The following is a 24,562-nucleotide window of genomic DNA, read 5'->3' as shown; positions in this document are numbered from 1 at the left end:
TATCCATCCATGTATCTGTCTATCCATCTATCCATCCATCCACCAATCAACCAATCCACCTATCTATCAATCTATCTACCTATGTGACCATCCATCGCTCTATCCACCTACTTATCAATTTATCTATCCACATATCTATCCATCCATTTACTTATCCATTCGACTTCCTATCAATCTATCCATTCATCCATCCATCCACCTACCTATCAACCTACCTACCCACCTAAATATCCATCAATCTGTCTATCCATTCATCCATCCATTAATCAACCAATCAGCTTATATCTATCTATCAATCTATCTATCAACATATCCATCTATCCATCCATCCACCTCTCAATCATCCATCAACCCATTCACCTACCTGTCTATCCACCCATCAACCCATCCATCTACCTATCAGTCTATCTATTATCCATCTACCTATCAATTTATCTATCCACCTTTATATCCATCCATCAACCCATCCATCTACCTATCAGTCTATTATCCATCTACCTATCAATTTATCTATCCACCTTTATATCCATCCATCCATCCATCCATCAACCCATCCATCTACCTATCAGTCTATCTATCATCCATCTACCTATCAATTTATCTATCCACCTTTATATCCATCCATCCATCCATCAACCCATCTACCTATCAGTCTATCAATTTATCTATCCACCTTTATATCCATCCATCCATCAACCCATCCATCTACCTATCAGTCTATCTATCATCCATCTACCTATCAATTTATCTATCCACCTTTATATCCATCCATCCATCCATCCATCCATCAACCCATCCATCTACCTCAGTCTATCTATCATCCATCTACCTATAAATTTATCTATCCACCTTTATATCCATCCATCCATCCATCTATCCATCCATCAACCCATCCATCTACCTATCAGTCTATCTATCATCCATCTACCTATCAATTTATCTATCCACCTTTATATCCATCCATCTGTCTATCCATCCATCAACCAACCAATCCACCTACATATCAGTCTATCTATCCATCCATCCACCTATCAATTTATCTATCCACCTTTATATCCATCATCTGTCTGTCTATCCATCCATCCATCCATCCATCAATCAATCCACCTACCTATCAATCTATCATCCATCAACCCATCCATTTACCTATCAATCTATCTATCCTCCTATCTATCCATCCATCCATCCATCTATCTTTGCTGGTTAATCTAGTTCTAAAGTCTAGTGGGAATACCAGATCATCATGACCCCAAGCATCATGCTGATGACTAGCCTTGCTGTGACAAACATCACTCTTACATTCAGAGGCCAAAAGTGATATTGCCTCTACTGAGAGACTGCCTTTGAAACACCATGCTCTTTGAGAGTCTGCCTGGATGCAAAGTCTAACATGGTCTTAATTTGCCTGAGGAAAAAAAAAAACATGACACACATGAATACATGAAGCATGCACCAATTTGATTCATCACTTAACTATTAAAATCCAAAGCAGGAAGCCCACTTAGAAGCGCTAAAACAAAAGCTACACACAGAACTCATTCAGCTTCTTAGAACAGGACCCAAATGAGAAGACAAAGAAAAAGGAATTACAGAAACTCATTCATTGAGCCAGAGTTCTTAACGCAGATGAAGACATCAACATAAAGATAGTTAGCAGATACATAAAAAACACAGCAAGTTATCCAAACAGGCATTAATGAGGAGCCTGTGGCGATATATCCATTACAAGTAGTAAAATAGAAGGGCTGATGCTTTGTCTTCCTAATAAGATTAGCAAGATCCATATGTAAAAGCCTGCATTGTTAATACAATATTATGCCTGAACAGGCAACAATATAGGTGATATTAATATAGTTATTCATGAGTTTCATGGACTGTGAAGACCAAATTGCTATATGACAATGCATTTTTAATAATCCCTAAGAGCAGTTTACAGCCTCTTCTATTATTGCAGCTTCAATGAAACAAACAACGCGACAATTCAAAGCACAATCTCATCTCTTGACAGATCAGTATGGCTACATTTGAACGATGGACTTCAGTCTACACCTAAAAAGTCATGTGGCAGCAGGCCAGAATTTATAAAGATAAAAGGTACCTGGGGATGCATTAGCCCCGCAGACATGCAAACAACCTCTTCTGAAGATGTTGGCTATACTAAATATCATAATATTCTTCATATCAGCAGAAATAACATGAAACTAATGCGAGAATATATCGTGATGAGATTTTCCTCTCAGCTGAAACTACAGTTAAGGTCAAAAGTTTACATAAACCTTGCAGAACCTGCAAAATGTTCATTATTTTACCAAAATAAGAGGGATCATACAAAATGCATGTAATTTTTTATTTAGTACTGACCTGAATAAGATATTTCACATAAAAGGCATTTACACATAGCACACAAATAATAGTTGATAGATGTTCAAAAGTTTACATACACTTTTTTCTTAATAATATGTTATAACCTGAATGATCCACAGCTGTTTTTGTTTGTTTGTTTAGTGATAGGGATAGTCACTTGTTTGTCCTGAACACTTAAACTGGCCACATTTCTTCAGAAAAATCCTTCAAGTCCTATTAATTTCTTCAGTTTTTCAGCATTTTGTGTATTTGAACCCTTTCCAACAATGACTGTATGATTTTGAGATTCATCTTTTCACATTGAGGACAACTAAGGGACTCATATGCAACTATTACAAAAGGTTCAAATGCTCACTGATGATTCAGAAGAAAAATCGATGCAATGAGAGCCAGGAGGTGAAAACTTTTAAAAATTTGAATATCAGGGAAAATGTAACTTATTTTGCTTTCTGGAAAACATGTAAGAATTTTCTGTAGAGTCTAAAGGGCAGTACTAAATGGAAAAAATATATGATATTTAGGCAAAATAAGAAAAATGTACACATCTCCAAAATGTTCAAAACGTTTCACACCCCAGCTCCTAATGCAAGTTTTTTCCTTCTGAAGCATTAGTGAGCATTTGAACCTTCTGTAATAGTTACATATGATCCCTCAGTTGTCCTCAGTGTCAAAAGATGGATCTCAAAATCATACATTCATCGTTAGAAAGGGTTCAAATACACAAAAATGCTGAAAAACCAAAAAATTTGTGGGACCTGAAGGATTTTTCTGAAGAACAGCAGGCAGTTTAACTGGTCAGTACAAACAAGGGACTCATGAGCAACTATCACTAAACAAAAAAAAAAAAAAAAAAGCTGCAGGTAACAACAGTATTAAGAATCAAGTGTATATAAACTTTTGAACGGGGTCATTTTTATAAATTCAACTATAATTTTCTCTTGTGGACTATGCAACTGTTATGTGAAATACAAAAACAACATGCATTCTATATGATCCCTCTTATTTTGGTAAAATAATTAACATTTTGCAGATTCTGCAAGGTGTACATAAACTTTTGACCTCAATTTGCTCTAGACCAAATAATAGATTAATGAGGGTCAGCGGCAAAGCCAGTGGCAAATTCCAGAAGATCTGGCCGAGGTAAGGCTCCTCTCGGCGGGTTCATGAGTGCTGAATGACTGCTGACACCGTGGTGCTCAAAAAACATTGAAGCAAATTTTCAAAAAGACGTCATCTCTATTACCAAACCACATATTTGAAGTCTAAACAAGTATATTCTAGCCTAAAAACTCTTAAAACCACATTTTGTAACACAAAAACAAGCAGAGTGATATAAAACGGTGAAACGTTTAGAATGCTGTTATTACTAGAATATCGCACTCCTCTCAGCCAATCAGATTCCAGGACCAGAAAGAACTGTTCTATAAAATTAAATACCCAACAGTATCCCTAGAATTAACTAGCCTGATTCTGTCTGATACGCAATTGCACTGTCATTAAAATATGACCAGTTCATATAATTACTATATAAATTTACTATGAAACACTATCTTAATCAACCCTAATGACAAATAGATACTCAAACTGGCAGTGTTGGGATGTAAGTGGGAGTTAGTCAAACTCCTCTAAAGATGCTAATGTGCTCCGCCACCTCTGGACACCAATGCTGCGTTTCCCCTGTAATTGAAAAGAGACGGCAAGTTATCTGTGATTGCAGGCCAACTACAAGAACAGCCACTGAATAACGGTGGGCCGTGATAGCCCCTTTTTTCTTGGGTTATCTAATTATCGGCTCGATAACCAGACTGACCTCTCACATTTAAGGAGAGAGGAGCTGCCACCTAGACAGAGATGTCTAATAAGTCACAGCAGAGGTGGGCGGCACAAGAGAGAGAGGCTGCTTTTGTAATTGCTCTTCTTATCCGTCATGAAGTAATGAAACTTAACATGCCAAAGTGCTTCCTTTTTTTAGCCAGTGGTGATTGTGCCGAACAGGTGGGGTCGGGTTACAAAGGTGGATGGAAATGAACTGTCGTGCCGTTCCCCCTCCTAGCAGTCAGTTAAGAAACACGCTCGCCTCAAAACCTGTTAGAATTGCAAACAAATTGCTTAAGGTAAAGAAAAACAAAGCCTCCGGCAAGGCTGAAATGCAGCCGGCTAAACTTATTCATGTCAGCGGGCATGTTTTTAAATTGCATTTGTAGTGTGCTCACTCACATACATTCAGAAGAAACCCTCAAGCTTTAAAGAGGCACAAAGGTAAGAGCAGAAACATTTATGCTGCTTTTGTATCTAAATAATGAACCTTCAACTGCTATTCACACTAAATGGGTTTGCATTATTGTGAACATTTTCACACTACTGGAAGAAAAAAAAACATGGTTTAAAATACATTTGTGTGATTCAGATGTCTGGTCTATGTTAAATTATTTTAAATAGGTCTAAATCTATAATATTTTTAGTCAAATATTAAAGTGCTTAGCTGACGATTGTATTAATTATATAAAAAAAATTGGAAAATTATATTTTAGAAATACATTCTTCTAAATTGTAAATTGCAGTTGTACCATTAAAATTGTAATAATATTTTATTTTATGCATTTTTTAATGAATGCAAATTAACATTAACAAAATAAAAGAATTATTGCAACCTTTTGACTGATAATTTTGGAATTACCAGTCTTTGACAAAAAAAAATACCATATTTGATTAAAATAATATTCTACAGTATATTTTTTAAAAAGCTGATAATTATATTATGGACTACGCAACTAGAATTACTCATTTTAAATAATACAAGAGGATTTAGGCATCACAACCTTATAATGTACAAAACAGAAAATATATATTTATTTTGACTTCTGCTAAAGATTATATTTAACAGTATTATTAATTTATTAGTGTTTTTTAGATTAACTTTAATGAAGCCGATTATGGAAAGGTGGCCTAAATATAAAAATGGCTCATATCCAGTATATCTAGCCTTACCAGATATAAAAACTAAAACTTAAAAAAAATCTGTAATATATTTTAATAACTATGGAAGCTTGTTTAAAAAAAAAAACTTAAATGGTAATTTTTGATCAAATGAATGCAAATTATGCATTATTAAGCATAATAGACTTCTTTTAAAAAAATTTAAAAATAATAATAATAATCATAATTATTCCATCCTTTTGACTGGTAATTTAGGGATTACCAGTCTTTGATTTTAAAAAATTACCATATTTGATTTAAAAATATTATATATTCTAAAAGAATCTGCTAATTATATTATGGACTATGTTAAAAAATAAAAAAAAATAGAAACTAAAATTAATCATTTTATATTATCCAAGAGAATTTAGGCATCATAACATTATAATGTACAAAATAGAAAATACGTATTCATTCTGACTTCTGCTAAATATTATATTTAACAGTATTATTGAGTTATTAGTTTTTAGATTATCTTTAGTGTCCAGTTAATTATGGAAAGGTTATCTAAATATAAAAATAGGGCAAATAAGCATGAAAAAAACAAATATCCAATACTGGCTCATATACAGCATTATCTAACATTGACATAAAATGTCTTAATATATTTTATTTTTGCATAGCTATGCAGACTTTTTTAATCAAATGAAAGCAAATTATGCCTTATTGAGCATAAAAAATGTTAAATGTTAAAAAATAAAACATTAGAACCTAAAATTAATCATTTTAAAACAAAAAATGAATATATATTCATTTTGACATCTGCTAAATATTACATATAACAGTATTATTTAATTATTAGTGTTTTTAGATCAACTTTAGTGTGCAGTAGTTTATGGAAAGGTAACCTAAAAATAAAAAAAACATGACAAATAGGCATGAAAAATGTAATATATATTTTATCTCACAATTCAAACTTTTTTTTCTTGCAATTTTCAAGTTTGTATCTCACAATTCTTTTTCATTTTTAGTTCTAAACTCCACATTATTTTTTTCTGACAGTTATATACTTTTTTTCTCAGAGTAATTCTGAGTTTTCATCTTATATTGAGAAAAAAAGGTCAAAATTGTGAGAATAAAGACAGAATTGTGAGAAATAAAGGTGCAATTGCCATTTTTTATCCCATGGCGGAAATAAGCTTCCGTAGAAAACTGATTATACCGTGCATCCATATTATAAAGCGATATGAACAAAAGGTGCATTTGCGATTGCAGTGATATGCACAACATTTATGTGAACAGGTGTTTAATTTTCATATTGTTTATTTTAACAAGGCTGGAACACAGCGTTGACCATCAACCTTCACCAGCTACAGGAAACTCCCACTTAGCCGTTCACACAATGGTGGGTCAAGTCGAGCAATCAAACCCACGCACTTTCATTTCTATTTAATTACCAGCTATCACAGCCCTGCGTACCGCCTGCAAAGCAAAACATAAATACATTAAATTAATTAATGAATAACACACCAGAAGTTTCCATCATTTTGAAACAAAAAACGTGACCAAGTTTCAGTTTTCTGTAAATTTCCTCAGATCTGTTTGCCAGCTCATTCTTCTTTTTAGTCACTTCCTCTGAACATGAAACGCAGAGCATCATCGTGTGTTTTAGACATGAAGTATCTGCTGCTTCCTTTGGTTTCGGCATCTTAAGCTCATCTTGATTGACACGAGGCAAGTCAGTCCTCGGCGTAAGCTCACCAATGGTGAAGCTGATGTCTGTCGTGTCAGAGGACCGGGCCGCTGAGACAGATCTCGGCTGTGGCAGCGGAGAGTGTCACACATCATGAGTTCATACTGCTATCAACTGGAGCTGAGAGACTTCATTAACACTGGCACGCAACACAACCTCTTCATGACAGCATATGGGATCCAACCAAACACGAATACACTGTTTTCTAAAAGGTTAACTCCACTAAAACACATGGGAATAGCTCTTATGTAGCAATTTTTAGATTTACGAAATCTTGAGAATTCAGAGTTGATCATTTTTTGGCAATTTTCCCTTCACATGCAGTCTAATCCATCTGCCCTACGGCATCCATGGATTCTCACTCAGGTGAGCCGCTAAAAATGATAACACAAATTCAGTTTGACTAAAACCTAATATGAAAATCAGAGAATGAAAAGGAAATATTTGTCTCCCTATGAACCTCGGATATCTTTTCAAAGCCTTTGCTCAGCGATTACTGATTGTTGAGGTGATGCTCATGTGGACAAAGCAGTATTGAATCCTGGACCAATTTCCAATTACTGTACTTTCTACTACTCTCTGGTGTGCGTGTTCAAAAAAGGGCAAAAAGTCTTACCTCAGTGGCAAACTGCTGCAGTCCACCGATGTTGATTGGTCCTTCCTCAGATGCATACAAGTTGCATCCCCCAACACACAAGTCTGAGGTGGGACACACCATCCCACAAGTCAAACCCAGCGGGTTGTCTGAGAGAATAGTCCGAGCCGCTCCATAATAATTCTGTGAACATCAACGTAATTGTCATAATTGTCGAGCTATGCATTTTTACAAATCACATACAGAAAGCAATCACAGCGTTGATCCCTTTCCAACATTGACTTTATAATTTTAAGGATCCATCTTTTCACACTGAAGACAACTGAGGGACTCATATGCAACTATTACAGAAGGTTCAAACACTCACTGATGCTCAAGAAGAAAACACAATGCATTAAGAGCTGGGGGTGAAAACTTTTGGAATTTGAAGATCAGGGTAAATGTAACTTATTTTGTCTTCTGGGAACCCTGCAAGTATCATCTGCAGCTTCTGAAGGGCAGTGCTAAATGAAAAAAAAAAATACTTAGGAAAAATGAAAAAAAATATACATCTTCATTGTGTTAAAAAGTTTTCACCCCTAGCTATTAATGCATTCCTTCTGAAGTATAAGTGAATGTTGAAACCTCCTGAATTCAAGAACCAGTCGTTGCCAGTCGTTTTCACAAAGATTTATTTAAACATGTTTAATATTTGCGACCAGCGATTATATGCAGCTATGCGGTGGAGATGCGGTTCACTGTCAAACATCATTCGGCATTAATTCTGTAATTTTGTCAAAAGAAATGTTCTTGATTACAAGAAAAATACAGATTGTTCTTGTTGTGATTTATTTTGTCTTTCCTTTATTCAGATTTAAATATTTTCGTTTTCGAGGTACTCTAAATTATGTCAGTGATTCTCCGATGCTAAATATGATCAAGAATTATTTGATTTCGATCTACAGTGTAATGAAAGTTAAGAAAAAGATTAGTCTATAGCCCTAAATATATATACACTACAAGCTAATTCCTTTTTTCTCAACTTTTAACTTCTACTAGGTTAACGAATTTTCGAATACAAAGTTTTCATATATAAATTCAGGAATCACGAACAAGACAAAATAATATTATTTTATATACAGTATATTAATTGTATAGCTATGATAGCTGCATCAAATGAATAAGGAAATTATAGTGCCTTGAATTTATTAAGTAATGTTTAATTTCGTTCGTTTCGCTCTCTGGATATGCAGAGAAAAAATACTGTTTTTACTTGGAATTCGTTTTTAATCCCTGGTTTTAAACAAGCATACATGAGATCATTTATATATTATTGCTTGAATAAATGTTTAAAAATAGTGCTAGAAATTTTATAATTAAAGAAATTAAACAGACCTAAGCATTTGAAAAGACAGTGAAATGTGTCTAATAATTCCAAAAAGAGAAGCATTGGACATAATCAAAATATTCAAGACATTTATTAGGAATACCAACTCAACAAAGTGTGTGTCTCTCCCCCGACTTTCCCAACAAAAATCCGACCCCCTCTCAGAAAATACATAAAACTGACATTACTGAGCTATATGCATTTAAAAGTAACCTATTAAAATGGTACAATGGCATTGCTCAGTTCAAGGTGTTGGGAAATCGGGCATTTTGTCCTGCGTCAGCATTTATTCAACAGTTAATAATGCTCAACATTCAAAAGGTAAATATTATTCAGCCAATAAAGTGTATCTATGTATTTCATAGAAAATTGTGTCTAGTACTATATAAATTACAAAGGTTTAATAGGCATCTTTATTTCAAACGACCCGACCGACCGCGACCCGAATATCATTAAAAATATTTTTGGATGACAACATGTAAACACAAACTCATATTTTTGATGTGATTAATGCTTAATCAATTAATCATGGTTGATCACGATTAATTGCATCCAAAATAAAACTTCTTTTGAACTTTTTATTCATTAAATAATCTTGAAACAATGTCCTTAAAAAAACACACAAACATTAAGTAGCGAAACTGAAAAAATATCAGTTTGTATTTCACTGAATACTATAGTATATAGCTATATCTAGTGCTGACAAATCGATTAATCGCATCCAAAATAAATAAAAATTGTGTTTACATAATATATATGTGTCCTGTGTAAGTACACACACATATATATATATAGATTATGTAAACATAAACTCATATTTTTGATGCGATTAATGCTGTCAAATCAATTAATCACTGTTAATCACGATTAATCGCATCCAAAATAAAACTTCTTTTGAACTTTTTATTCATTAAATAATCCTGAAACAATGTCCTTAAAAAAACACACAAACATTACGTAGCTAAACTGAAAAAATATGAGTTTGTATTTCACTGAATACTATAGTATATAGCTATATCTAGTGCTGACAAATCGATTAATCGCATCCAAAAAAAAAAAATTGTGTTTACATAATATATATGTGTCCTGTGTAAGTACACTAGGGATGTGCGGTATACCGGTACTGTGAAAATACCGGTATTTATTTTTTTTTAAACGGTACAATATCAAAAGTTTGCTCAGTTCGGTATTTCATCCGCTGTTCCGATTTTCACCACTATGCGGCAGTGTTCCGCAAACTGGCGTAAAACCGGCAAGCGTGATAACAGACAAACGGCTCACACAGATGAAACGCGCTCTGCAGCGGTCAAAGGAGCTAGCAAAAAAATAAAGACTGAAAAGATATGTATATGTGAACCCATTTTATTCAGTCCCAAAATCACAATCCAACCTGTATCCTCTACTCTGTTGGGTTTGTTGTTGTTGTTGTTGCATTCTGGTTGCATTCACATTTTCTTTGTGATAAAGACTGAAAATATGTGACCCTGGACCACAAAACCAGTCATAAGCTTACATTTTACAAAACTGAGGTGTATATATCACATGAAAGCTGAATAAATAAGCTTTCTATTGATGTATGGTTTGTTAGGATAGGACAATATTTGGCCGAGATACAACTATTTGGAAATCTGGAATCTGAGGGTGCAAAAAAAATCAAAATACTGAGAAAATCACCTTTAAAGTTGTCCAAATTAAGTTCTTAACAATGCATATTACTAATAAAAAAATACATTTTGATATATTTATAGTAGGAATTTTACAAAAAATCTTCATGGAACATGATCTTTACTTAATTTCCTAACGATTTTTGGCATAAAAAATTTAAATAATTTTGACCCATAAAATGTATTTTTGGCTATTGCTACAAATATACCCCAGCGACTTAAGACTGGTTTTGTGGTCCACGGTCACATATATTAAGAGATTACTTTATTTTAATTAGATCTCTTCAGTTTTGTTTCTTCTAAAATCAAAATTGTAGTTTTTATTATTTTTTTGTAACAATTTCTTTGCACAGTTGTTCATAGAGTTTTCAATTCACCTATATTTGCCTGTTTCCTTTTTTTTTTTTTATCGATTTGGTATCGATACCAAGGTATTAGATCCTAGTATCGTACCGAAGTCAAAATTGTGGTATCGAGCCATCCCTAAAGTACACACACACATATATATATATAGATTATGTAAACACAAACTCATATTTTTGATCCGATTAATGCTGTCAAATCAATTAATCACTGTTAATCATGATTAATCGCATCCAAAATAAAACTTCTTTTGAACTTTATTCATTAAATAATCCTGAAACACTGTCCTTAAAAAACACACAAATATTAAGTAGCAAAACTGAAAAAAATATCAGTGTGCATTTCACTGAATTCTATAGTATATAGCTATATCTAGTGCTGACAAATCGATTAATCGCATCCAAAATAAAAAAAAATTGTGTTTACATAATATATATGTGTCCTGTGTAAGTACACATATATATATATATATAGATTATGTAAACACAAACTCATATTTTTGATGCGATTAATGCTGTCAAATCAATTAATCACTGTTAATCACGATTAATCGCATCCAAAATAAAACTTATTTTGAACTTTTTATTCATTAAATAATCCTGAAACAATGTCCTTAAAAAAACACACAAACATTAAGTAGCAAAACTGAAAAAATATCAGTGTGCATTTCACTGAATACTATAGTATATAGCTATATCTAGTGCTGACAAATCGATTAATCATGATTAATCGCATCCAAAATAAAAAAAATTGTGTTTCAAATGGATTACATTGTTCTGGATTACATTTTGTTCCCGATGGATTACATTACATCTCAGAAATGCATCACTTAACAGAAATAATATCTAATACTTAAAAGAAATAATAATTTCATGTTGACTCAGCTTAAGAAACACAAAAATGTTTGAAAACCCAGCTGGTCTCATCTACTAAAACCAACATCCCGACGACGTCAGACCTGAGCTCTTCGTCAGGATGACATACATTGCAATTGTAACAAACGTAATTGTGACATCCATAGCTGTGGTGGTGAACTTTGAGTTATGCTTTTAATAAGAGATCTGCTGTTGGATGCCGTGAATTATTCGTGAGGAATAATGAGTTTTTGTGCTCATTTGTTTGACTTTTGAGGGAGCGTTTTAAAGCTGTACTACAGCGGCGCTTGGGGATGCATTGCAACTGTGTTTTTGAATATCAGTCATTCATTTGAAGCAGGAAAACTGACTTATACAATCAGCATTTAAATAAAGCCCATGCAGAATGGCTTTAATGCGTGGCGCTGAGAACACTGTGTTTTCTGTGCCGCGCTGTTGTTCTGTCAAGGTTTCCATCATACCGTGCATTCTGTGAGTTTAGCAAGTGCCATTGAGGCATTCTGGCCTTAATTCAAGGCTGTCTGAAGAAGAGAGATGTCGACTGCTTTTTTTCAAAACTAGACATGTGTCAGTCAGGGGGTGATTACTGTCAAAATAGGCCTGTTAGACAAGAGAAAAAAGGAAGAGAATGAAAAGAGAGAGCACTGTGGCACTATGGCAAAGTTTTCTTTCAATGCCACTATTGGATGCTTGTATATGACTAGAAGTGTTAAAGGTGCATTTATAGCATGCATTAATAGAAATGAATAGTGTTTTTGAAAAGCTTGACTTGAGACTAATAAAAACTGTTTTATTTTAGATGGAATGGCAGATATTGTTGTGATTACTTGACCAGCCAGATAGTACTCACTATATGTTCCCTGATGTTTGATTTTTTGCTCTCAGAGTAAATGAATCAAGGCTGTATACAATGGCATTGATAGCTGAAAACTGCTATTGAAAGATGCTGCATGTTGCTTAATAACGGTTTCATTTAGTCCCTTGAAAGAGACAGCAAAGACATATATAATGTTACAGAAAAATCTGATCTTTTAAACATTCATCAAATCATGAAAAACGTCCTTAAAGAAACACAAAATCATTACGTAGCAAAACTGAAAAATTATTGGTATATAATGAAAAATTACTTAGTATATAACTATATCTATCGATTAATCGCCTCCAATAATGCAATATGAGTTTGTCTTTACATAAAATATGTGTGTCCTGTGTAAATATACACAGTACACACATATATTATGTAAACACCAAATCATATTTCGGATGCGATTAATTCTGTCAAATTTATTAATCACAGTTAATCGCGATTAATCGCATCCCAAATAAAACTTATTTTGAACTTTCTATTCATCAAATAATTCTGTAAAAAATTCCTTAAAAAAAACACAAAAACATCAAGTAGCAGAACTGAAAAAAATATCAGTGTGCATTTCATTTAATACTATAGAATAGAGCTAAAGTGTTGTCAAATGGATTAATCGCGATTAATCGCATCCAAAATAAAAGTTTGTGTTTACACAAATTATGTGTGTCCTGTGTAAATATAGTTTTGATAATGCGCGGGTTGATCCAAAATGAGGATATACTGTATATGTGTAATTACACAGGAAACACATATATTATGTAAACACAATTTTATTTTGGATGCTATTAATCGCGATTAATCGATTTGACAGCAATAGTTATAGCTATATACACTATAGAACTAAGAAAAATGCACATTGATATTTTTTCAGTTCTGCTACTTGATGTTTTTGTGTTTTTAAGGGCATTTTTTTAATTATTTGATGAATATAAACTTCAAAAGAAGTTTTATTTTGGATGCGATTAATCGATTTGACAGCGATTAATGCTTTGTGTTTACATAATATATGTCAGAACAATGTAACCCATCTGAAACTGACTGGATCATAAAAAAGTGGTTATTTTTGTTTTCTATGAGCACAAATTTCATTAAATTAAGGCTGAAGCACTGGTGTCACACGGACTATTTTATCAATGTCCTTACTGCATTTCTGGGCCTTGAACGTGTCAGTTGCGTTTCTGTTTACGCAGGTTCAGAAAGCTCTCGGATTTTATCAAAAATATCTTAATTTGTGTTCTGAAGATGAACAAAGGTCAGAATTTTTATTTTTGGGTAAACTGTCTCTTTAAAATTGGATTATGAAGCAAAATAAGTTTAGGACTGCTGTTGTAATGTAAAACAACACATACATGTAAGTAAATGCGGAAAAAATTAGCATTGTAATGAGTTTCTTAATCTAATTAAACTACATGATGAACTTTAGATAAAACGACATGCATACATAAGACGTGACTTACACAGCGGCATTTGAAATCCCTGGAGTCTGTTTGGAAAAAATCTAATCAACCCAAGAGCACACTACAGATGAAAAGAAAAAAGCACAGCAAGAAAAATATGACATTTCATATTCATACAATATGAAATGTAAACATTAATACCATAATAAAAATGCCTTCCTCTACAGAAATATATTTGATATGAAAGTTACATATCTTATATTAGGAACCTGTTGTACAACGTAAGGGAAATATATGAAATGTGATGAGTTAGATAATAGTTCTTTCTGTTTGTTTTGCTGTTTGTTATTGGGCTGATGTGTCCCTGATCTTGTTGGCTTGCTATATCTGACTTTTAGATGCTAAAAAGAAATGATGATACCCAGAAATAGACGCTCCATGAAATGAAAATCAAAGTTTCGTGGCTTTTAGTCCATGTCTTATAGCATTGGGGCAATCTATATGCAAGTGTATTCCTAAACATTTTTGCTTTTAGTGGATATATGCATTTCCACAATACTCTTTCGCTTCATGGAAAATGGACCAAAAAATACAGATGACTCATCCAGTGTGTGCAGGGGTATAATAGGAATTTCCGTCCAATAAAACGCTCTTGAAAATGCCAATGTCCCCTCTTTCTAATGTGACCTGCAACTGACTAGCAATAGAAAGTGGCTAAATTTGTTTTTGCCAGACTACAATATGACGTAAACGAAAGGCTATTGACTATATAAATAAATAAATAAAACTAAAAAGGGCTACTGCTATTTAATATAATTTAAAAAACCTACTGGCGATATAAAAATATAAATGATATAAAACACAGTTTTATTTTATATTTATACACATACACATACATATATACAAATATACAAGTACACACACACACACACACACACACACACACACACACACACACACACACACACACACACACACACACTTAATTCTTTATTTATTTATAACTTAAATACAAAAAAGGCCATTTCCGAATTTAGAAATAAACGTATTTATGTATTTATTTAAATATGGTTTTGCCAGACTACAGTATGTTATCTTAGGGCAACTGACTAAATGGGAAAAAAAAAAAGAAAAAAAAAATCAATAATACAAAACAAAAGGCTACTGCTACTTTATATAATTTAAAATCTAAAAATCTGGATTATTTAAATTTGTATTAAAAGTAAAATAAATTATAAATTATATTAAAATGTATGTATGTATGTATGTATGTATGTATGTATGAATATATATATATATATTTATTTATTTATTTATTTATTTATTTATATATATATATACATACTGTATATATAAACTTTAAATAAGAAAGAACCCTAAAGGCCATTGGCTAATTTAAAATGTATGTATTTATTTATTAAAAATTAAGGCTATTTTCCAAAAATAATAAGTAATAATAGTAAAACAAATGTATTTAAATATTTATTTATTTTACTTTAAGAAAAAAGCCTAATATGATAAGAATAAAATTATTGATGTTAGCAATAAATACATTTATTTATATATTTATTTAAACACGTTTTTGCCAGATAAAATAAAAATAAAATATAAAATAAATATTTTAATAATACAAAACAAAAGGCTACTGCTATTTAATACAATTTTTAAAAAATCATATTGGCTACCTAAAAATATAATAAATTATATTACGATTGATTGATTGATTGATTGATTGATTGATTGATTGATTGATTGATTGATTGATTGATTGATAGCACCAGAGATATTTATTAAAACACTCCATTTCCAGATACGCAACATACCTTATTTGCAATACTGCTAATGAAGGCCTTTATGTTCAGATTGGTCGGGCAGCTTTTCTGACACGGTGCATCTGCACACTTCAAGCACCTGCAAGAAAAACAAGACCGTGCTTGAATCACCCTCACATGCAAGGCAAAGTAAAGTTATTTACAGTAAGAACAGAGAACTTTGTGTCGTCGCCCCACTGGAACGCCGCATTCCAGCCAATTACAAACACTCGACGGCACCCAGAGGAAATCAATCGCACGCTTTTGTGCCGGAGGACTTTTTCTCCCAGCAACTACATCTCAAAAGACGCCATATTGATGACACACCAGTATTGAATGACAAATAGGATAATTTGGAGACGCCCAATTAAATATTCATGCCCAATCAGAATGGATGTGCTACGTTTGGCCCCTGGATGTGAATGGCGTGTGACAGGAGGCAGCCGACTGGGGCTGCTGTGGAAGGAAAGGAGGAAAGATGGAAGAAAGAAAGAAAGGGAGGGCTGCTGCTGCTGCTACTGTAGCTCACAATCATTATTTCGCATTTTACAAACACACAGCTGTTTAAAAATTCACCAGGCTAATGACTTCAGATGATGTATCAGTAATCTGCAAGAGTGCTTTTTCCTTTACAACGAGCACAAAGGGAGGAGGACGTATACGTCTGGAACAGAGCAACCCGAGGAAAAAAAGCCTCCCCGTCGCCTTCGATGTGAAACGCACAACTTGCGCCACACAAAAAGTGCACAAAACACTCGAGCAACACCTGCACGTTTAGATTCACACGCAGCTGGATGCCCGTAATAATCCCGTCTCACAATTCTCAAAGCTCGCCGTGGAGTAGAGTGCACAAGGCTGCCATTAATACCACTTACCGGGGTGACAGTGGGGTAATTACTGTAGTGCGGCGGCCAGGTACCGGCGCCACAAAGGACCGCGCAATGCTTTTATAAACCAGGGTGGCTGATCATAATGTGACATTAGTTTTGACCTGCTTTTCTTTATTTGATCATAAATTATCCTTCGCCTAAAGGATTAGGGATATTGCAGGAGTCTTGAATCCGGGAGAGGGTCTGGAGTGGGCTTTGACGGCGAGATGAAGGCTAATCTCGGTGGATGCCGGGCCTATCGCACTTCTGATCTGCGGCGAGATGATTAATACAGAGAGGGGACACCGAGCAGCTGCGGGAAGACATAAAGCCACACTCACATAAATATATCTCTCGTGCGCGCTCCGGCGTTCCTCTCCGCTTATTGTGAAGGAAAAAAGCACTCTTCCAAATCAGTGATATATCATCTGTTATGATCATCGGCGTGTGTATCTTACAAAATATGCATGTAGAACATGAAACGGTGCGGTGGTTCATATTCAGCTTCCTGTGCAATGAATACATTAGCGCAAATGTATTAAAGCTCATGTGCAAGATTTTTTTTCTGCTCTTTGAAAATAAAATCGTTTTATATAATATAGATATAGGCTACTTTAAAGTTCAAAGCATTTCTTTCCCACACAGACCATTTAATCAAATCTAGTCTAGTTCAACTGAATGGACGACATATATTTTGCTGATTAAAAATAACATGAAATAAAATGTATTTAATACACATTCTCGGCTTTGCATGACATTTTAGGGGGAAAAATGTGTCTACATGATTGTTTAGTATTTGTTTTTTGTATGTGTAATTATTAGTATTTTTTAAATATAGCAACCCATTTTTCGTATTTTTGTTTTTCATGACTATAGCAACTGTTTTTTATTTAAATATATTTTTTATCATTTATTTCTGTGATGCAAAGCTGAATTTTCAGCATCATTACTCGAGTCTTCAGTGTCACATGATCCTTCAGAAATCAATATGATGATTTGGTACTCAAGAGAGAACAGAAGACACAGAAAGAAAAAGAACAGAAAAAAAAGAACAGCTTTTATTTAAAATAGTAAAAAGTATTTTTAATCTTTTTTGACCAATGTAATGCATTTCAAATAAAAGTATTCATTTCTGTGAAAGCAAAACTGGAGTTTTGTGGCTTTTAGTCCATGCATGAGATGATCTACAATGACTTCCATGAAAATGGACTAAAAAAAAAATTGTTCCCACACACTCTCTTTAAAATGTCTCTAAGAGTCCAATTTCATCTCATTAAAGCATACTATTAGGGTCCTAAGAAATCAGTTTTAATTGTATGTATTTATTTTCCGTTTAGATTTTTCTGGATTCTGTTTTTTTTTATATTATTTTTTATTTTTTATTTGTCTAGACTCTGTTTTAGTGGTAAATTAAAAAATATTATTTAAAAACATTTTTAATTAATTGAAATCATGAAATTACACAGTTTAATAGCAATGTATTAAAAATTCAACAAAATTTTTTTAATGCCCTATGAAATCCATTTTATTTTTTCCTAAAAGCTGTTTTATCCATTTTAACTTTTTTGGATTCGGCTTTTTCCCGTTTTAATTTTTCTAGAGTCTGTTTTAATTGTTAAATTTAAAAAAAAAAAAAAAATTGTTTTTCAGAAAAACATGTCTAATTAATTGAAATCATGAAACATTTCACAATTTAACAGCAATTTATTAAAAGTTCAACAAAAATGACATTTTTAAAGCCCTATGGAATCCATTATTTTTTCCCCCTAAATTCAGTTTTATTTATTTATTTATTTATTTATTTATTTGTTTATTTATTCTTTCAAAATTCATTTTTTTTTTTCAATTATAACTTTTCTGGATTCAGTTTTTTTTTTTTTCATTTTAGTTTTCTAGACTTTGTTTTAATGGTTAAATGTAAAAAAAAAAAATACATTAGTCAAAAAGCATGTCTAATTAATTAAAATCAGGAAATTTACAATTTAACCGCAGTTTATTAAATGTTTAACAAAAATGACATTTTTAGGGCCTTGTGCCATATGTCTGAAATTCAGTTTTATTTTTAACAAATTCTATGTTTTCCATTAATTTTAATAGTTGAATTAAATAACAATAATCAAAAGCATTTTATACTAAATTGGTTTTTTTTTTTCAGAAATACTGGGTTGTGTATTTAAATTTTTCTAGTAAATAATCCTTAAAAATAATTTTTAAACATTTTCTAGTAGTGTTAATAGTATTGTTACATTAAGTAATACATTTCTGTCACAATTTCTTCAAGTTGAGCCGAACTTTTATTTTGATGTGTTGCTGTGAAAACCTTCAATACATTCGATTTATTAATCAAAAATTTGGCAACTTCTGTTACATTCAGCATTGTAAATTCTATTTTGGATTGGATTCTGTGATTCCGTCCACATTTCCGCATCTATTCTAGTCTATGCGGCTCTCCCTGAAAAAGCCATATTGACCACTACATATGATATAACATCTAGGACTGCCCTCGTCCAAACATTTTTCTGGTGGACTAGTAGCCGGTATTTTTAAGCATTAGTCGACTATTAGTCGCATGTTTATTAATAAACCATATGAATCATAATACTGAGTTCTTTAATTACTAACAAGTGTTAAAGCTCATGCAAAAAAGCTTGCCACAGCGCACTGGGAGATACAATAATTCTGAATGTGTCAGTGAAAAACAGCAAGCAGACTGCATTAACATTTTAATAATGTACTGATAAACAACTGCTTTCTTCGTTTTCGTCTTAAAAGATGTCAGCACTGACTCGTCATCTCCGCAGTAGTAATGCGCCTGTATGCATGTTTTATATGAATAACATAATCTGAGAATATTTGTTTTTAATTTGAATTGGTTCATTTAAGTAGACATTCATTTAAAGTAGACATTTAACTCTCTATAGATATATTTTCATGTCTGTAAGGCAAGTAATATTATACATAGAGTTTCGAAGTTTTGCGCACAAGTTCACAGAGACCGAGGCGGCAGAAAGCGCATCCTGTTTGCTTTAATATTTTACAAAAGCGCAATGTTTCGTTGTTATTCTGAGTGCACACAAATAAATGTAAAGATGTGTTTGATGTGTTGAGCATTTGTATACCCTATCTGATGTACTTTATTACCACACAGACCAGCCGTTAATTATCTGTCCGTCACAGACTGCATGACCTCGCCACTTCCTGTGTTTTTTTTTTTCCTCAGACTTAGCAACTAACAAAATTTTGGTCGACCAAGCCTCTTCTCGTCGACTAATGGTTAGTCGACTATTAGGGGGAAGCCCTAATGAAATCACAACCATGTATGCAGCGATTAGCCAATCACATCAGAGGTCATTTGCATGTAAAAGCCTGCAAGGTACAGTAACAAAAGGTCAGAGAGAGGGTAAAAAAACAGTCATGCAAAACTAAACACTGACTTTTGTGGTGCAAAAACCTTGACTAATGTTCTAAGTGGACTTCTGGGGAAAAATAAAATGCTACAAAATTCTAAGCTGACACACATGGCCTAAAAAACAGCTGTTCCACGGCAGGTCGAAATGTATAAACACATTCATAAAGATGAGACCCAACAGATCAAAATGAGAATCTGTGAGAGGGGCACCTTCAGTTGATTGCTGAGCGTTTTTGTCTCTCTTTTCAAAAACTGTAGCTCGGGGGGGGCGAAAACGAGAAAGAGTGAGAATAAAATAACCTATTCCCTCCTCTGACACGCCGGGGCTCCGCGCTACGACTGTGGACAGGAAAACCATTGTCTTTTTTCTCCTCCCAAGGTAACATTAAAGACACGGCACATCCAGACACATTTTAGACCCTCATCCGTCTCCCCTGGCCAGCAGCCCAAGTGCTTAGCAAATGTCAACAGAAAATAATGCACACACGAAGGCAATCTTATTTGTTCAAGAATTGCTCTAGGTCACAGCAATTCAGCTGGGCTTTGAGAGCGGCGCTCAGGAAAAGACTGCCTTGCAGTGTAGTGCATTAGATACAGTGCTGGGGCTTTTCTGAGCTGTAACGCAATCAAATGCAAACACAGTTTTTCCCTTTCTTTCCTTTTTGCTGTTTTTTTATTACCCTCCCCCAAAAAATAATCCAGTGCGTTCAAATGAAAGGAGCTGTTGATTAGCGGCCCACTGCAAGCTGATTTATTCTGCCCTCTTCCCTCTCTGCTCCGTACCTTATCGTTTTACTTGAGTAATAATCTAGCGTTTGAATGTTTTCCATGATGAGTGTATTATGGGGTTCTAGAATGTGCAGGAAGCTAATCTCCCAATTCATTGTTTTCATTATATCTGAACCAAAATGAACCCGCAACGGGAAAAGTGCGATTCAATAAAAAGCTAGGCCTCCCAGGATTTACCATTTTAATGATTGCTTACCTTTATGAATTAGTTGTCGCCACAAATTCAGCTCTTCACTTTTTCTTGGAGAAACTAATAATTCCGTTCATAATCTTGGGGTTGCGGCAAATTGTATCTACTTTTAATCACAGGGTGTTTCAGGAATACAACAAAGGGGTTTTAAAAAGCTCAGATGAATGCTGCACTAAAAGCAGCAAAAGTAAAAAAAAGCACATGATGAACTAAAAGCTATTTATAGAAATCTAATGATTAAGAAATGTCAAGAAAGATTAACAAAAATGCAGGAGTGGTGGCATTCTGGGTAGTGCATGTGGCATGACATTTGCTTGGCCCGTGTCATGACAACATATTACTACATCAAATAAAGGAATAATAAAATAAAATAAGAAATATATTTGTTTGGCCTGTGTCATGACAACATATTGGCCCATCAAATAAAAAAATTGTATCTGTAAATACATTTGTTTGGTCTGTGTCAAGACAACATATTGCCAATAAAATAAAATAAAATAATAAATACATTTACTCAGCCTGTGTCATGACAACATATTGGCCCATCAAATAAAGGCATAATAAAATAAAATAAAATAAAATAAAATAAACGAATAATGAATAAGTATTGCCCCATGTATTTCCCAATCACATGAAGGAATAAAAAAAAAATCAACAAAATTAAGTAAAATTAATAATAAAAAAATAAAAAAATAAGTAAATACATTTTTAAATATGTTTGCTCGGCCTGTGTCATGACAACATATTGCCCCATCTAATAAAGGAATAAAATAAAATTAGAAATATATTTGTCTGGTCTGTGTCAAGACAACATATTGAAAAAAAAAAAAAAAATAAAAAAAAAAAATAATAATAAAATAAAATAAAATAAAATAAAATAAAATAAAATAAAATAAAATAAAATAAAATAAAATAAAATAAAACATATTGACCCATCAAATAAAGGCATAATAAAAAAAATAAATAAATAAATAAATAAATGAATAATATATCCCCATCAAAAGAAGGAATAAAAAAATCAATAAAATAAAATGAAATAAATAATACAAAATAAATCAATAAGGAAATTTAAATAAAATAAAATAAAAATAATACAAAGTAAATAAATTCAGGAATAAAAAAAAATAAATAAAATAAAATAAAATAAAATAAAATAAAATAAAATAAAATAAAATAAAATAAAATAAAATAAAAACTTGGCCTGGTGAATGGTTGCAGTACTCACAATGTGCAACGTGGGTTTGAATCCAATTTGCAATCTTAAATTTGTTTTTCCTCCATTTCCTCTCTACTCTGCTATTAAATAAAAACAGCATAGATTCCAAATTTAAAATAAAAAAAGACATATTATTCAAAGTATATACTACAATAAAGCCAAAATGGAATAAAAATACATTGTATTTACTGTCGTAAAAAAACTTTCTTGATTTTTATAGTGCAAAAAGTCTGAGAACACTACAGAAAAAAAATTAATTAAATTAATTAAATTAATTAAAAAATGATATTATATTATATTAATGAAATTTAATCATATATTATCAGCATAACAATCTAAGTCAAAGATGCATTTGAAGTTGAAATTGTTATCCAATGTTAAAATCTCCCTCTAGTGTACCGCTAGTCTAAGTTCCTATTTAATCATCCGAAATACAGTGAAAAACCATCGTCACAGTAAGTCAAATGATCAAACGTTGAGATCATCACCAGTCACGGACCTTCTGTTTTATTCTGAATTGCGTTTTAGTGCTTTGTTAACTCTCCTCCATGGCACAGGCTGGGCTGAACACACGAGTATGCGGTGCTGAATCTGTCTTGCCCGATAGACGCAGCTGTGTCAGTCTGCTCGGGCATCTGGATGCAAGTTTAATGATGTCAGCGGTGCAGCTCGGCTGGGGACAGGTGGGAAGAGAGCGCCAGGTGAGGTGAGATTACTCTGTGCGCTGAGGGTTAGGACAGCGGCCGTCAGAACTGTCAAAACCACCCGGCCTGGGTCTGTCTGGGATCAGGGGGATAACCAACAGCTGCAAACACAGCAGACTGAAAAATGAAGAGCCAGAGACCTGCATGGCTCTGTGTGTGCGGGTATACACACACATCTCCGCCTGAAGGATCATATGCATTTGATTGACACATCACTCAAAGCTGTCATTTCAGTAAAAGCTGTGGATGTGACACTCCTAATCCAGCTGTAGCTAATCTAACTATAAAAATGCCCACTCAGGTGACAAGAACACAAATCACAAACTGTAATTTCAAGCCTGCAGGCATCGATCAGAAATCCTGTTTTACCGTTTTGAGGTATTTAAAGTTAAACCGAATCAAATGCGAGGCTACCATGGTAACATCTAGGGCGGGAGATTGTAGGATCTGTCAAAGTGGACAAGTAAGGTTAAATGTACACGCCTGCTGCACAGTTTCACCTGTCATCTTAATTGCTTTGGCACGTGTGGTTTTTAACCAATTAAAGCTGACTCTCGAACGGTCCGAGGAGAGCAGGCCTTTGCTCCAAAGATACGACGTGGTTTGTCTTTATGTATGTCAGGTAGATATAGAATCAGCATATTAGAATGATTTCTGAAGGGTCATGTGACACTGAAGACTAGAGTATGGCTGCAGCTTTGCATCACAAGAATGAAATACGTTTTAAAATATAGTAAAACTTGAAAACAGTTCTTAAATTTTGGCTAGGCTAGGAATGCAGTTTCTCCTCAAGATATTGGATGAGAAAAAGATCTTTTCTCGTAATAACGAGATCTTTCTCGTTAAATGAGATCTTTTCTCGTAATAATGAGATCTTTTCTCGTAATAACGAGATCTTTCTTGTTAAATGAGATCTTTCTCGTTAAAATGAGATCTTTTCTCGTAATAACGAGATCTTCTCTCGTTAAAACAACATTTTCTCATTAAAACGACATCTTTTCTCGTAATAACGAGATATTTTCTCGTTAAAATGACATCTTTTCTCATAATTACAAGATCTTTTCTTGTAATAACGAGATCTTTTCTTGTTAAAACAAAATTTTTTCTCATTAAAACGACATCTTTTCTCGTAATAACGAGATCTTTTATTGTTAAAATTACATCATTTCTCGTAATAACGAGATCTTTTCTCGTTAAAATGACTTCTTTTCTCACAATAACAAGATCTTTTCTCGTAATAACGAGATCTTTTCTTGTTAAAATTACATCATTTCTCGTAATAACGAGATCTTTTCTTGTTAAAATTACATCATTTCTCGTAATAACGAGATATTCTCTTGTTAAAATTACATAATTTCTCGTAATAACGAGATCTTTTCTCGTTAAAATGACTTCTTTTCTCACAATAACAAGATC

The 24,562-nt window shown here is 33.2% G+C and overlaps 1 protein-coding gene across 1 annotated transcript in view; it reads right to left on the bottom strand.

The window, feature by feature from the left end:
- dpyda (dihydropyrimidine dehydrogenase a) overlaps positions 1-24,562 on the bottom strand; it is a 277,186-nt gene that overhangs the window by 190,818 nt on the left and 61,806 nt on the right. Inside the window, exons 4-5 of the mRNA XM_073830591.1 lie at positions 15,982-16,069; positions 7,650-7,811 (exon numbers count right to left, since the gene is read on the bottom strand). Coding sequence (XP_073686692.1) covers positions 7,650-7,811; positions 15,982-16,069 — 250 coding nt within the window. The remainder of the gene's footprint in view (positions 1-7,649; positions 7,812-15,981; positions 16,070-24,562) is intronic.

This window comes from Garra rufa, chromosome 24, assembly GCF_049309525.1.
Source record: "Garra rufa chromosome 24, GarRuf1.0, whole genome shotgun sequence".
In the NCBI taxonomy this organism is placed as follows: Eukaryota; Metazoa; Chordata; class Actinopteri; order Cypriniformes; family Cyprinidae; genus Garra; species Garra rufa.
The sequence above is the reverse complement of the archived record's forward strand: the minus strand, read 5'-3'. Positions and strand labels throughout refer to the sequence as shown.